General features: G+C 33.5%; 1 protein-coding gene across 1 annotated transcript; it reads right to left on the minus strand.

Annotated features, from left to right (window-relative positions):
- Window positions 1-462: 462 nt before the first annotated feature.
- On the minus strand, window positions 463-4,955 carry LOC130824342 (probable E3 ubiquitin-protein ligase RHY1A). The gene is made up of 3 exons (XM_057689313.1): window positions 3,686-4,955; window positions 1,098-1,270; window positions 463-990 (listed from the first exon to the last, which is right to left on the minus strand). The coding sequence occupies exons 1-3, from the start codon at window positions 3,968-3,970 to the stop codon at window positions 615-617; spliced, it is 834 nt and encodes a 277-aa protein (XP_057545296.1). The 5' UTR covers window positions 3,971-4,955; the 3' UTR covers window positions 463-614.
- Between the last annotated feature and the right edge of the window lie 9,331 nt (window positions 4,956-14,286).

Here is a 14,286-nt window from a genome sequence, read left to right on the forward strand (position 1 = left end):
CTTTTCTCTACAACTGTAAAGATTATATTTATTAAAATACTCCGAAAATAAGGATTACTCCCTTTGTCCCACCAAACTTATTCCACTTTTCTTTTTAATCTATCCTATTAACTTTACCTTATTTTTAATTTTAGCCATAACCTACACTCATTCTTTAATACACATCTACATATTTAATTTACCTTTTTATTTCATCCACACTACTTTTTCATGCAATAACACTTTAAATACTTTTCTTTATTTTCCCACTAATTACCTTTGAGGCAAAATTAGTGGCACTAAAGGAGTATAAAACTAGTACTGTATCTTTTAAAAGAAAATAATAAGCTTTACTCGATCCCTTTGAATTGGTAGCATAATTCACAACATAGTTCAAAAAACTCATATTTGAGTCAGATACTCGGATGTTTTAAGTACACACCTAAACTACAAGGGAACTAAGAAGTAAAGTACAACACAGGCTGCAGGCAGGAATTACATATATAACACATAATAAGTTAAATAATCCGTATTGTCTTCTGCAACAGAACAGCCCTTCACACATCCATAAGTAACTATAATAAACTACATATAGGACTCAATGTAAAATTTTTATATCCTTCACAGTTCACTATTTACTTAAGCATAATACATGAACGACAGTACGGGCATTCACCACAAGTTTGTAGCCAAGGATACAAGCATGAACTATGGAATCTATGACCACAAGGTAAATTAACAAGCTTGTTACCTTCCACAAAGCACTCCAGACAAATACTACATTCATTCGATGCTTCAGGTGTAGACAAAGTGGTCGTGATTTGCTGCTTCATGAAAACCTCATGGTGCAGCTGAGAGAGGGCTTCATGGCCGAGTCCCAACGGTTTACTTTGTTGTTCTCTGAATGCAGAATGATGATGTGTTCCTACGGGTAATTCAGTTAAAACCCAATGTGCATCAACTACTAACAAGGGATTTCTGGGGACACTTGCTGATGTTTCTCTGTTCTCTCTACATACCAGGATGAACAAGTAAGAATACAAGTTAAACACCAATTCAAACCTTGAAGCAATTTTAAATATTCCGTTTGAAAAAAAAGTCAAGTCTTAGCCACAAACCTATTTCTAGAAACAGATACACCTCTTAATCTTTGAACAAGCCTTTCTTTAGCAAGTAATACAGACCCAGGAAGGCGGTTGTCGTTTCTATATCTTCTGCCTGGGCCACGCACAGTTTCTCTGTTGTTGATATCGTGCGGTGGTAACTCATCGTTATATCGTAGTTCACTGCCCTGTATGCACATAATATGCAACAAGCAAGAACGCATGGGATGAGTCTTAGGTAGAAACAAAACCGGAGTCTTATAGTAAGCAGATAAGTACTGAAAGTAATAACGCCATCTGCCCCATCCTTTATCGTACTTTCAATTTAAACAATCACAAGTGATATTCCGCCTCTATTCTAACATTAATATTTGTCGGTTAGAAAAACACATCCATCATCTGACCATTATTTACATCTCCAAAAGATTATTAATGGGTTTCAAGCAAGCATGAAAACTTTAGAGCAAGACATATTGACTCCATTTGGTTTAAGTAATTAACGGAACACATCTTCTGTCAGAAAAAAACACAAAAAGAGATTAGGTTGCTTTTGATTGGTTAGGAGACTTCCCACGTACCAAAAACCATCTCATGAATTTTCCCGCAATTTTGGGAGGAAGATATTATACATAGGGTTGAAAGTTTCCGTTTGTAGTAGTTGTCCACCCTAAAATTCAATATCAACCAAACAATAAAAAATGGGGTAACAGTTTTCTGGAAAATGTGCTCACAACAAACACTAGTCGAGACCCAGACTTGCCCCCAAAAAATGAGCACCCAATGTTGAAGCAACCCGAATCAAGATGACCCAACTTGAACAGAATAAATTCGAACAAAAAAAGAACTGAGCCATATTATACCTTATAAATTTTTGCAATTATTACATGAAGTTATTAAATTTCAATTTAAAATTTTTTCTATGAATAAAAAACTAATAAACAAGCCTAGATTTGATTAGGCCTGAATTCATAGACCCGAAACTGACCCGAGAACAAAAAATAGTCAAACCAAAGTTAAAAAGAGCCAATAGACCCGATAAAAACCCAACCTACTTAGGTCTAGGAAACAACTTAACAAAGTTTGGTCAAATTTAGCTAAGAAAGCAATAGAGTAAATGTAGAAATAAAACTTGACAATTCTAAAAGCAGAGAAAGGCATTGTTGAAACTATATCTGAACTAAACAAATAAAAATCTTAAACCAGATTTTGAGAAGCATTTATTCAATAACGACTTAAGTTTGCAACAACTCCAACTGATATGCAAATTTTAGACTTAATTTATTTTCCCTCTTATTTTTCTCTTCATTACATTTCCTATACACCCTAATTGTCTAAAAGTGAGATATCACGCTTGGAACTTCCTTTTCAAATAATTATTCTGATAAATAAACAAATTACACGCGAGCAATTAATCTCAGATAAATGATTAATGGTGTCATTTACGCATCCTAATAGTTTGTGTATCCAATCACTAGCTCAATTATGGTCATGTAGTCACGCTTGGTATCCATGGAAGGTTCAAAATGAACTTTGGTCCTGTTGTAATTTAGCATCAAATCATGTAGTCACTTAAACTGCAAACAATTTGAAAACTTTCAGACTTCAACGTTACATGGGCCTTGTAAGAGTAAAGTTGAGTTCATACCACATATATACCATTGATCATCTATACCAACACTATTAAAATAGTATGAATAACGCTCATCCACTTTCTATGTTTATCAGTTTCCCAACAGTAAATGGTGCTTGTAAAATACAAAGGCGCAGAAGATCGACCTTGTAGTGAGTTTAAGGAGTGTGATATAAGGGAACATACATACCAAACATTGGTTAACCATATCAATTCTAAACCTTCTAGGAGTGATAAGGTTCAACGGCAATTAACTTTGTCTAAAGAAATTTCATCCTTTCTAAACACTTTCCAAAAACAAACCAAATTGAAACAGAACTTATAGAAGCAAAAGAAGTGAAAGTGTAAAACTATAACTGCAGTTAGAGTTCTTAAAAATTCCTTTTATGAGAACAAATCTTTCAGTACTGCCAAAAATAAAGCTGAAAAGGTACACTCCCAAGGGCGGAGAGATAAGGATTGCTCGCGAGGCTTCTGGCACCCTGATTCCTATTTTTTTGAAATTCCAAGATAAAATGTATTGAATTTTATAGAAATCAGATGAAACTGGTCCCCCTAATTTTAGCAAAATTTGCTTTGGCGTCATTGAGAAAATATTTCTGGCTCCGCCGTAAGGACTGAGGACCCTCTTTATAAATCACCAGAAATTCCTTGTCTCAGAACAGAGAACCAAATTAATGATTAGAACCCAATTAATTGACTTCCACTTCCAAACCCAAGCCCCTAGGTTATTTATACCAATACACATATGGTCAAGAACACCCAACCAAATTAATTGATTAAGACCCAATTAATTGACTTCCACTTCCAAACCCTTGCCCCTAGGTTACTTATACCAATACGGTAATACACATACGGTCAACAAAGTTTCCTAATCTACAATTACAAGACAATCAAATAACAATTAAAAAATTAATAAGAATCCATGAACAAAAAAATGACCGAAATCATAGAAATCTTAACACAAAATTACCGGCAAAGAAAGGCGAGCAGTCGGATGCAGTGCATTTGATAGATGACGAGAATTGTCAGGATCATCGAAATTGATTTGACGGTGACGACGATGTAGATCTCCTTGGCGACGATTATGATGATGACCGTGACGGTGATTATAGCAGATGTTGGAATCCAACGATGTTGATGATGATGATGATGATGATGTAGAGATAGGAGGAGCAAGAGAGCCAAACCCTAGGTCATCGAAGCTTCTAGAAGTTCGAGACCTTCTACCGTAGAATAATACAGCAGCGCTAGTCATTCACACACAGAAAACAGAAAGCTAGATTCGGGGAGAGAGAGATCACAGCCACAGAGGAGTAAGGGATGAATTGATTAGAAGAATTTCTGAAAGATAAAAAGTAAAAGTTTTGGATTAAAATTTAATATAAAAAATTACCTTCAATAATATAACCTTTTTAATTTTTTTTCCTACAATAATATGAGTTTTCTAACAAGATCCTTTTACCGATAACCTATAAAATAGGTTATTTATAATAAAAAAATAAATAAATAATATTCAAATAAAAAAATCAGCCCTTTTTCGCTCAAACCACTCCACCCCAAGTCCTCTAAATTCACCGTGCACTGCCCCAGCCCGTTTCCCCCATCCCAACCCCACCACACTCACCATACCCATCAATCAGTGAATAAGCAGCAACCACCCCCTCAACTTCCATTCGCGAAACCTCTCCCCATGACCGCCAATAACAAAATCTCCTTCCCTTTGTCAATCGAGGGTGTAGGTAGGGGTGGGTTTTTTGGTGGGGGGGTTTCTGGGTTCGTGGGTTTCTAGGTGGTAGGGGTAGGTTGGTGGTGGGTTAATGGGTTTTTGGGTTTCATGGGTTTGTGGGTGGTAGGGGTTGGTTTTTGGATGGTTAGTTTATGGGTCTGTAGGTGGTAGGGACTTGAGATACTGGGTGGTTTTATGGGTTTTGAGTTTTGGGGGTGGGTAAGGGTGGAGGTGGGGAAAAGGGTGAGGGTGTTTCACTGTGAGAGACATTTGCGTAGTCAGCGTAAGGGGTGGGGGAGGACAGTGGGAGGAGGGTAGGTGGAGGTTGTAGTGGTGGACTTGATGGAGGCTATGGTGGTGGACTTGGTGGAGGGTGGTGAAAGATTATATATATATTTTTTTTTATTTTTGAGAATTAACATACAATTAAGGTCACCAACAAGTGAAATGATGCTAGAGGGAAATATGTCTCTAAGGTTGTATTATTTAATATTAATCAATAGTTTGTATTATTGTAGGGGAATTGTTGAAAGTTTATATTATTTAAGGTAATTTTTTCAATTTAATATATGCTATTCTACATGGTAGCAACGAAATTTTGTGAAAGGCTAGTGGTAGCAAATTAAAAAAAAGTTCTACAGAATAGCATTGTACTTTTAGAATTTAGATTGTCGTAGCATTAATACCCAAAAAACTTTAGATTATACGTTAAGTTGTGAAATTTTAAAAGTACAATGCTACTTTGTAGAATTTTTTAAAAAAACTTGTTACCATTGATCTTTCGCAAAAGTTTGTTGCTACTATGTAGAATATTACTTTAATAAAAGATATAATTTGTCACTCACTTTTTATAATATAAACTTTCAATTTCACTCATCTTTTTAAAGCTATATTTGGAAATGTTAATTTTATTTGAAAAAATATAAAAATTTGACTCAAATTTATAGTTTGATAGAACAAAAAAAAATAATTTTGGATTTGAGTTAAATCTAATATTGTATATGCAATAAAAGTAATTAAGATGAGTATTTGAGAATAATTTACTAAACCTTGTCATTCTCAAATTCTGCAATAATGATTTAATAATTAAACTTTGCAATTTGAAATGAAATATTTGTTCTTATAGTCATTTTAACATTTTAAGTAGTAAGTTAAAGAGTGAATTTAAATCTCAAAAAATGAATGTTAAAGCTTGGAGTAATGTTTAATTCTTAGAATGGACATTTTAAGTCTTATGATATGTGTTTTAAGGCTATGAGTGTGTAGGTAAATTTGTTTATTATGGGTTGGACACTAAATTTGCAAAAAAAGTCTATTATGGACTTACTCCACACTAATATTAGTTTGCACCAATATTTACACTTTCCTCCACTCCACTTTTATATTTGTAAACTTCACCCACTCCACTCCACTCCACTCTTAAAAAATTTTTAAAAATTTTCAAAATTAAAATAAAAAAATTTAAAAATTTTAAAAATTTAAAAATTTAAAAATTTAAAAAATTTAAAAAATTAAAATAAAAAAATTAATATTAATATTAACAGTTTTTTTTTAAAAAATTAAATTATTTTTTTCAATTTTTTTTTTCCAATTACTTTAGAGTATGTAATAAAGAGTTAAGAGAGTGAAGAGAATAGAAATAAGACTGTTAAAACTTAGTCCACGCTATTTTAGTGTGCACCAAGTCCACACAAAAGTTCCTTAGTTTATAGAATCTCATTAGAATATTTGTGAAGAGTTGTATCCTATTAATAGTACACTAGTTGAATATTAATGCCAAAAATGGTATATAAAATTGTCTTATGAATGATATATTATGCAATAATATAGTTATTATGTGATTCATGAGTTATAAATATAAACGTAAATTGATTTAATTTGTAAAATAATACCAATTATACATCATCTAATAATATTATTTTGTAACTCATTGATAGATACGTCTATAGCTTGTCTCATATATATTACAGATTCTTTATTTAAAGTCGTCTCACTGAAAGATGGTATCTAATAAGAGTGATTAATGTTTATAGGGCCTACTCCTTTAAAATATTCACACCCGATTGTAATATACTTCTACTAGTATAAAACCCGTGCAATGCACGGATTTCTTAGTGTAAATATCTAAAAAAGGAAAATTTTCTTAACAACGGCGAAAATATATATTGTCATCTTATCTGTGATGAGATTTCTCGAAATATCCAGGCACAAGAGCAGCTATTGATGCAAATCCAGATTGTCATCTTTTTTGGCTGGAGTAGTTTCCCTCTCAAGATTTTATGAGACTAAGGGTTCAAGTGATACATGAAATACAGTTTGTTCTAACATACGTAATAGACCAGTTCAATATACATCGTGAAAATATTAAATCTAAATTGAGGTGAGAATATAAATATATAGATATCATAGATAGAAATGGTAATGGGACGAGTCTAAAGTGGGTCCAGTCAAATTCGGATTTAGATACATTAATTGTTAATGGATCTAGATTCAGATTTGAACTCTAAAGATCCGCGCATCTTAAACCCAGATTTAGATACTCCGAATTTGATGGGTCCAAGGTTCTTAATAGTTTTAAAAAAGCCTTCTAACTCATCAAATTTATGACTTTGTATTGCAAATCTAAAGGATAGTTGGTACAGAAAAAGACCGAAAGAAAGGCCTCAACAAATCAAATTTCTGATTTTTGCAAAACTAAAAAAAAAAAAAAAAAAATCATATTATAATGGAAATTTGGCCTAAAAACTTTTTAAAAATTCATTTTATTACCAAAACATGCGAATTTTCAATGTACCAGGTTGTCACTAATATGTGATCTTTTGTATTGATTTCAATTTATGTTTCTTTTGTTTTGATTTTTGTGTTTCGGTTCAAATTGATGAACAAGCTGCTGAATCACTTGGTAAGGAGGAGAGAAAACAATCTGATGGTTAGGATGTCATGACCTCACACAATTCCCTTACCTATCTAGCGGGAGTTCATGCATTTGAGCCCTTACCACCAGTGCACAGATGCTGCAGCAATGCAGCAGATTATTGAAAGTGCAATTTTGGTTCCTTGACATGATAGTTTTAGTCTCGAAAAATGTTATATACTCTTATCAGTTATGACATTCTTTTGTTTTACCTCAACTGTTAAATTTGCATGCTTGTATGTTTCCTTGAGCATGGATTTCCACAAGGTTGCATTTTTTCCTTGCATTACTTGAAAGTATAGGCGTATAATCATCTACTGCTTATCAGCCTACTAGATCTCCTTACAAGATCAGTTGGATTTTTCCATCCTTCTGTTCTCCTTTTTTGACCTAAACCACACGTTTCGAGATCATATGAGCACATATTAGGGTTGCAACATTGGATGTGTTAATTTTCATCTGAAATTCACTTTGGAATTTATATGCATTATGAACTTATGCGAGTTTATCTAATTGTCATCCTTCGATTGAACCTTGATGATGTGGTTGCTGAAAAACGAATCAATAAAGGATGAAAGCAAGAAAATTGGGTGAAAAGTCTCCGGTGTGGACTTCTGTGGGGAATCACTGAAATCTGGGGAGTATTTTGAAATTTGGAAGAGCCAAGGCCTATAGAAAGTTTGCCCATATTTCCATCTAAATTTGTTCTTTTATTTGCAAGCATCAGTAATCAAGTATCCATAGCACCGCCAAGAACAAAGCACAACAAAAACCACATAACCCTCAGCAGAGCAACCCAACCATAGCATCGCTAAGAACACCACCCACCCCCACACACCAACCCAGGCAGCAACACTAAAACCAGCAACAAATAGCAGTAGGTAGACTTCAGAAAGCCAGTACAGCAGCTGCAGACAACCATCAAGTATCTGTAGACATCCCCCAGCAAACCTGGACACCAACCCTGCCACCTGTACCAGCAGCAAGATAGCAACCATGAACCAGCGTTAGCACCAACCACAGCCCCACAGATAACGACAACCAAACAGTGGCCATAAAAGGCATTGGTTATGTATGGGCTTAAGACTTTGGCTTTGTTTTGTGGACTGCTGCTGATCATAATCTTTGCTTAGTACAGTTTAACTATATAAGTTATTATCGGTTATGTATATATCAAATCATTTTGAAGATTTTTTCCTCAGTAATCTTTGCTTTTTGTTTGTCAATTCATTCAAGCAAGGGTCTTGGACTTATGTGTTTTTGATTGCCTATGTGATAATTCAGTTACGCTTGAAGAATATGCGAATTTGTGGCATCACACAGTTACACTAGGAGGTGATAAGTCGGAAAATTACTGGCATGCTATTGTTTGGAATTACATTCTCAATTGCTGCCTTCTTATTTATACTATGAGTCCGATTCGATCCTTTAGGAAGTGGGATTAATGTTCCGTAAGCAGTGCTTGAGATAGTCAACTGTTTGGACGCTATCGCATGCCTTTATTAAGTGCTTCCGTACATTCCTGATGCTCCAAAGAAACGGAAAATGTAAGGCCTTAAAATTTAGACATGGGTTACCATATTAGTTGTCATTGTCATCATAAACAGCTTGTTATGAATGGTAGTATACTAATGTGATTATAAATGATAGTATACTAATGTGTGACTTGAGTGCACATTAAAGGGTTGAATTCATGTGTGTGACTCTTGAGTTGTGGAATCCAAAAGGGTGTAATAAGGTGAAGAGTATTCATGGGAATTATTGGTGTTAATGAAGATTAAGGTGAAGAGTCTCATGTGTGTGACTCTTGAGATAATGTCTTTTCAAGTTCTTAGAGTTATTTCATAGTATTCATTACCCTAAATTAACTATGTATTTATGTGAGCCATTCATCTTCAAGTACCTAGCACTATAAATAGGGCTCTCATACCCACACTTCAAGTATGCAAAACACATCAAACACAACCCTTAAGCCAAACACATAGCCTATTGTTGTTATCTCTATCTCAATTGTAATTCTTCATATTGAAGTGTCGTTTGTATTCATTTGATATAATATAAACATAAACTACACACCACGGAGGACGTAGCCATCATTGGGTGAACCTCCTTAAATCTTTGTGTCCTTGTTTATTACTTTGTCAAACTTAATTTTGCTCATTGTTGTTTGTTCTTAACATCGTAAGTATTTGGCGATCGTTTTCACAGCTTAATTGGATTACTTATACATTGGTTAGTATGGTTGTTTAAGAAATATTTTCATGATAATCTACAAACAGATATGGCTCCTCCTAATAGTCGTGTTGTTGACATCCCATTTAGCTTTAAATTCAGGCTGGGCACCTTGAAGTTTTGTTGTGTTTATCTTAAATGAGCTATTGCTTAAATTTTGTTAATTTCTTCTATCTTTTGCTTCCCTAGTAACCAATTTTTATAAATGTCCTTATCTCCTCTCACCTTACATTATTTTCTTCGTAATACTTGGATCATTGATATGGGCTTTTAACTTTTGTAAGTTGCCGTCATGATAGGAGGTGCCCGTATCCGGCTTAATGGGTGGCTGCAGGCTGCAGTTGCTATTAGATCAGCTGTTGGTGCATTACTTGACCCACAAAGAGCTGATCTCATAGCAGCATTGGGAGAGACAACTGGGAAGCTTGCTTTTGAAAGAATTCTTGAAAGAATGAAGAAAAGTCCAGAAGGCAGAGTAAGTCGTAGATTCATTTTATTTAACTTTGAAGTATCTATTCCTCAAGCCTATAGGAACAGACTTACGATTCTCGTAAGCGACTCAATATTTTGGGATTAAGGCTTTTGCATTATTGTATTTATCAAGCCTTTTCTTGTTGTCGTTAAATAGGTGAATTGATTACATGTGCTCTTTCTTTATATGTTGGATTTGAGCTGGATTCAATTTTGATGTCACTAATTAACTTTAACTTGCTTAAATGACGAATTTTCGGACAGCCTTGAAAGCGTCAATGATGCCTTCAAGGGGACTTTGAATTCTTCCCATAACTCTTCTTCAATTGTTGTTTGTAACTCGCACATCACTTGAATCCTGTAAGTGTCCATGATGCTTCCAAATTGATTTTCATTAACATCATTAATCATGCCTTCTTGACCGTCATATGACTCTCTTATGAAGTATGTTAAACATTTAGAGTATATAGACCTAGATTAATATACTACAAACTAAGTATAGTAGTGGGACAAATATACAATATATTACATGTCCAAAATAAGCTTAAAAGGAAAAACGTAAAGTGACAAAACAACAAGAAAAGCCAACTCGACTTTAAGGGGAAAGCCGAGTCAACGGTTGATGAAATTTGTCCCATTCTGAGACAGAAGTTAAAGTCGACTTGGCTTTGGGTCAGCATATAGGAAAGTCGACTCGACTTTGTTTGCTGACAGGAACTTTGCGATTTTGTTAGTTTTTTCTGTTGGTGTTGATTGACTTCAATCATCATCACTAATGATTGAATAACCTACATTTAGAGGTTATTTCTATGATTCAATCCTTTGTTTCATTAGTAAGCTTTGGTGGATCTATCTCTTGTTTCATAAAGAGATTTGGATTGGTAGTTCACTCTATAAATAGAGGAAGTATGCCCAGGGACAACCTATCCCATTTCATATCATTTCTGTTTTCTCTTTTTAAGAATTCTCTCATTCTTGTTCTTCCTTATAAGGTATGGATGATACCTTTGATGACTTTTGAACATGTCTTTTTTTATGAACTTCTTTTCAGATTTTAGGACTTAATTCAACCAGTTCTTATAGAACTTGCTTTTAATAACCACAAGAACTAAATAATGAATCTTCTTTTACAAGCTTTTAAAAGCTTTATGTCCTATAGATAATGTCCATTGATATAATCAATCCCCAAAAAACGCATGCAATAAATGTAAGCAAAAGGATCAAAGCATGATCATTGACATAATTAGGGAATAAGACAACACCAATGAAAAGCACAATCAATACAAACCCAAAAAATCAGTAACACAAGCAAAAAATAGCAAAAAAAACAAAGAAGACATGATTGCCAAAAGTTAACTACTATAACACTATCAACTCAACCAAACGAAACCAATCTTTAAGCCGTTTATTCTATTACTGAAAATTGTTGGCTTTGTAGTAGTGCTTTTTGCATGTAAAGGGATGCTCAATAGTCCCTTCTTATTTTAGTACCACCGTTGGTTATCCAAGCCCACCTATATCCAACATAAACATTTTCCATACGCTTCGCTTTTCAAGAATTTGTAACATGTTTTCATGAAATCCGATAGTGTATCATAAAATAAGCAAAACCAAAAGGATAAATTAAAATAACAAAACTCTCACCCTATCAAATCCTGCCACATAAGAGTGATTTGTTAACCTCACAAATAACCGTTATTTACCAAGACTTTATCCTGTTAATTGGCTATAATTACTTCAATTGAGGTGAGTTATTCTCTAATCGTATCAACATTCAAAAACTAAATTTGAAGTTAATGGCGTCCAGAAAACAAAACACTGAAACTAAAAACAAACAACAAGATTTAAATCAATAGCCAAAAATAGATAAGGGCAAGATTCATACATTAAAGAAGAAGCATCAATTGGGTGAGTATCCCCAATACTCCTTCTCTCATCAACAATCTCAGTAGCTTTTGCACTTTCAGCATTGTACCCCGATGGACGAACAAACATAAAACTACAGCTTGCATTATATCCAAGCTTTTCTTTCTTCTTCTGAGAAACTAGCGACTTTTGGCGAAGAAAATCTTACTCTTATGCATACTGAAAACAACACAAATGAGAAATTGAATCGAAGAAAATATAAAAAAAAAACCCTAAAAATCAAAACCAAATGTAACAAAAGAACAATCAAATCCCTCTTAATTCGTTACAAAAATGACTTTAACAACCCTAAATTTGACCTTAATCTCCGAATTGAAAAGAACCCTAAATCTCTAAATTTGACCTTAATCTCCGAATTGAAAAGAACCCTAAATCTTTGAAGAAGTAGTTTCAACCAACATAAGGAAGCAAGAATAAGTGCAACAGAAAGACCTAATTCGTTACAAAAATGACTTTAAAAACCCTAAATCTGACCTTAAACTCCGAAATGAAAAGAGCCTTAAATCTCTGAAGAAGTAGTTTCAACCAGCATGAGGAAGCAAGAATAAGTGCAACAGAAATAAGACCAACATGAGGAAGCAAGAATCTGCACAATAATCAAAGAAAGGGACTTCACCATAAAAATATATATCAGTGTCCTTTTATTAATTCTCCAAAATTACGAAAAAATAACATAATTCGAATTTAACTCAACAGATACCCCTGCATTGCACATAGAGACTAAAATTTATGAAAACTTGTGCTCAAATTTAATCCATGATTATTTAACACTTGTAAATTCAATTTATGAAGTAAAAGTATCCTTTAAAATATTGGATAAATTAGGTTGTAATTTGAAACTTTAAATAATTAAAAGATAATAAATATTTTGAATGATCTTATTAAGAAATAATTTTTTTTAATATAATAGAATAGTTTTCAAATAATTGGGTATAATGTAAATATTATATCAGAAAATTCAAAACAGCAGCAGATTAGATTAAAAACCTTAAAATAAAAGTGAAGCCTAGAATTGAAAAAACAAAATAATTGGTTCGAAAACCTAAATCTGCTTATGAAATGGAGAAACAATATCGAATTTAACCATTTACAACATTACCTATATCAGAATCAGCACAATATGACCATCAACAGATCAGAAATAACATCACAATCAGCAGAAAATTCAAGACAATAGCAGATTCACCAGGAAAATCAGCACAAAGCAGCAGAAAAATAAAATTGAAGACCAATAATATAATTTCCATTTGAAGTGAGGAATTGAAGATGAACCAATTGAGAGGGAAGCAAGAAGATGGGAAAAAGTAGGGAGAAGAGAGAAGTAAGAAGATGGGAACAAAAGGATTCAAAAGAAGTAAAAAATATATATATAAATAAAAATACCCTCCAAAAGTCAATCAAATTTCAATCAATATCTTAAATTTAGAGCATTATAACTATCTTATCAAAATTAAAAATCATATCTAACCATCAAAACAAAAAAGCTAATCATAAGTTATGCATCACATTGAAATTAGGTAAACACATAACCATGAACGATAATAAAGAACGGACATACATTGTTTCCCAATCAGCAAGAGGTATTCATGGCATTCTTCAATTCTCAAAGAATCTCCAGCCAAACTTCATAAAGCAGAAGATACTACCAATGAAAACGATGCCCACAGCTTGTAATAAACAATATCATCAACCACAAAAAATTCAGAATATGCATCACATCGTTTTGTTTTTTACAAAATTCCAAAGCATTTCATAGAAGAAAGAAGAACCAAACACTAAAATAGATGAGACTAAAACCGCCCATATAAAAACCTTGGGAAAGGGACAAAGCCATTGGAACTAAGGCCCACCTATAATAGGCCTCTAAACAACATATGAGTGAACTATGTTAAAAAATCATTCGCAAACCAAAAAACAAAGACATCCAAAACAAGTCCAACACAAAATAGCCCAAGCAATGTAATTGTCTACGTTTAATCGCATTTCATTTATAACTCTAACTAATTTATTACAAAAATTGCTTCCACCTGCAACAGCCTATGTGTACAATGTTTTTGTTGAATTTAGTTTTGATCCAAAATTAAGTTTAAATTTATGCAGCTAAATTTGTGGGTTCAATCATGAAGGGGTTTGAAAATATTCGTCAACAAGAAGGATTTGTGGAGGAAGCAACATAAGGTGTAAATAGTAGTGAAAAGGAGCATAGAAATGTTGATAATGAAGGTAAAGTTGGCTCAATCGAAAGAGGACTTGTCGTGCAACGCAATTTGTTGGTAGATATACCAGAGAATGGCAAACGAAG

The sequence above is a fragment of the Amaranthus tricolor genome, chromosome 9 (genome assembly GCF_026212465.1).
Source record: "Amaranthus tricolor cultivar Red isolate AtriRed21 chromosome 9, ASM2621246v1, whole genome shotgun sequence".
Lineage (NCBI taxonomy): Eukaryota > Viridiplantae > Streptophyta > Magnoliopsida > Caryophyllales > Amaranthaceae > Amaranthus > Amaranthus tricolor.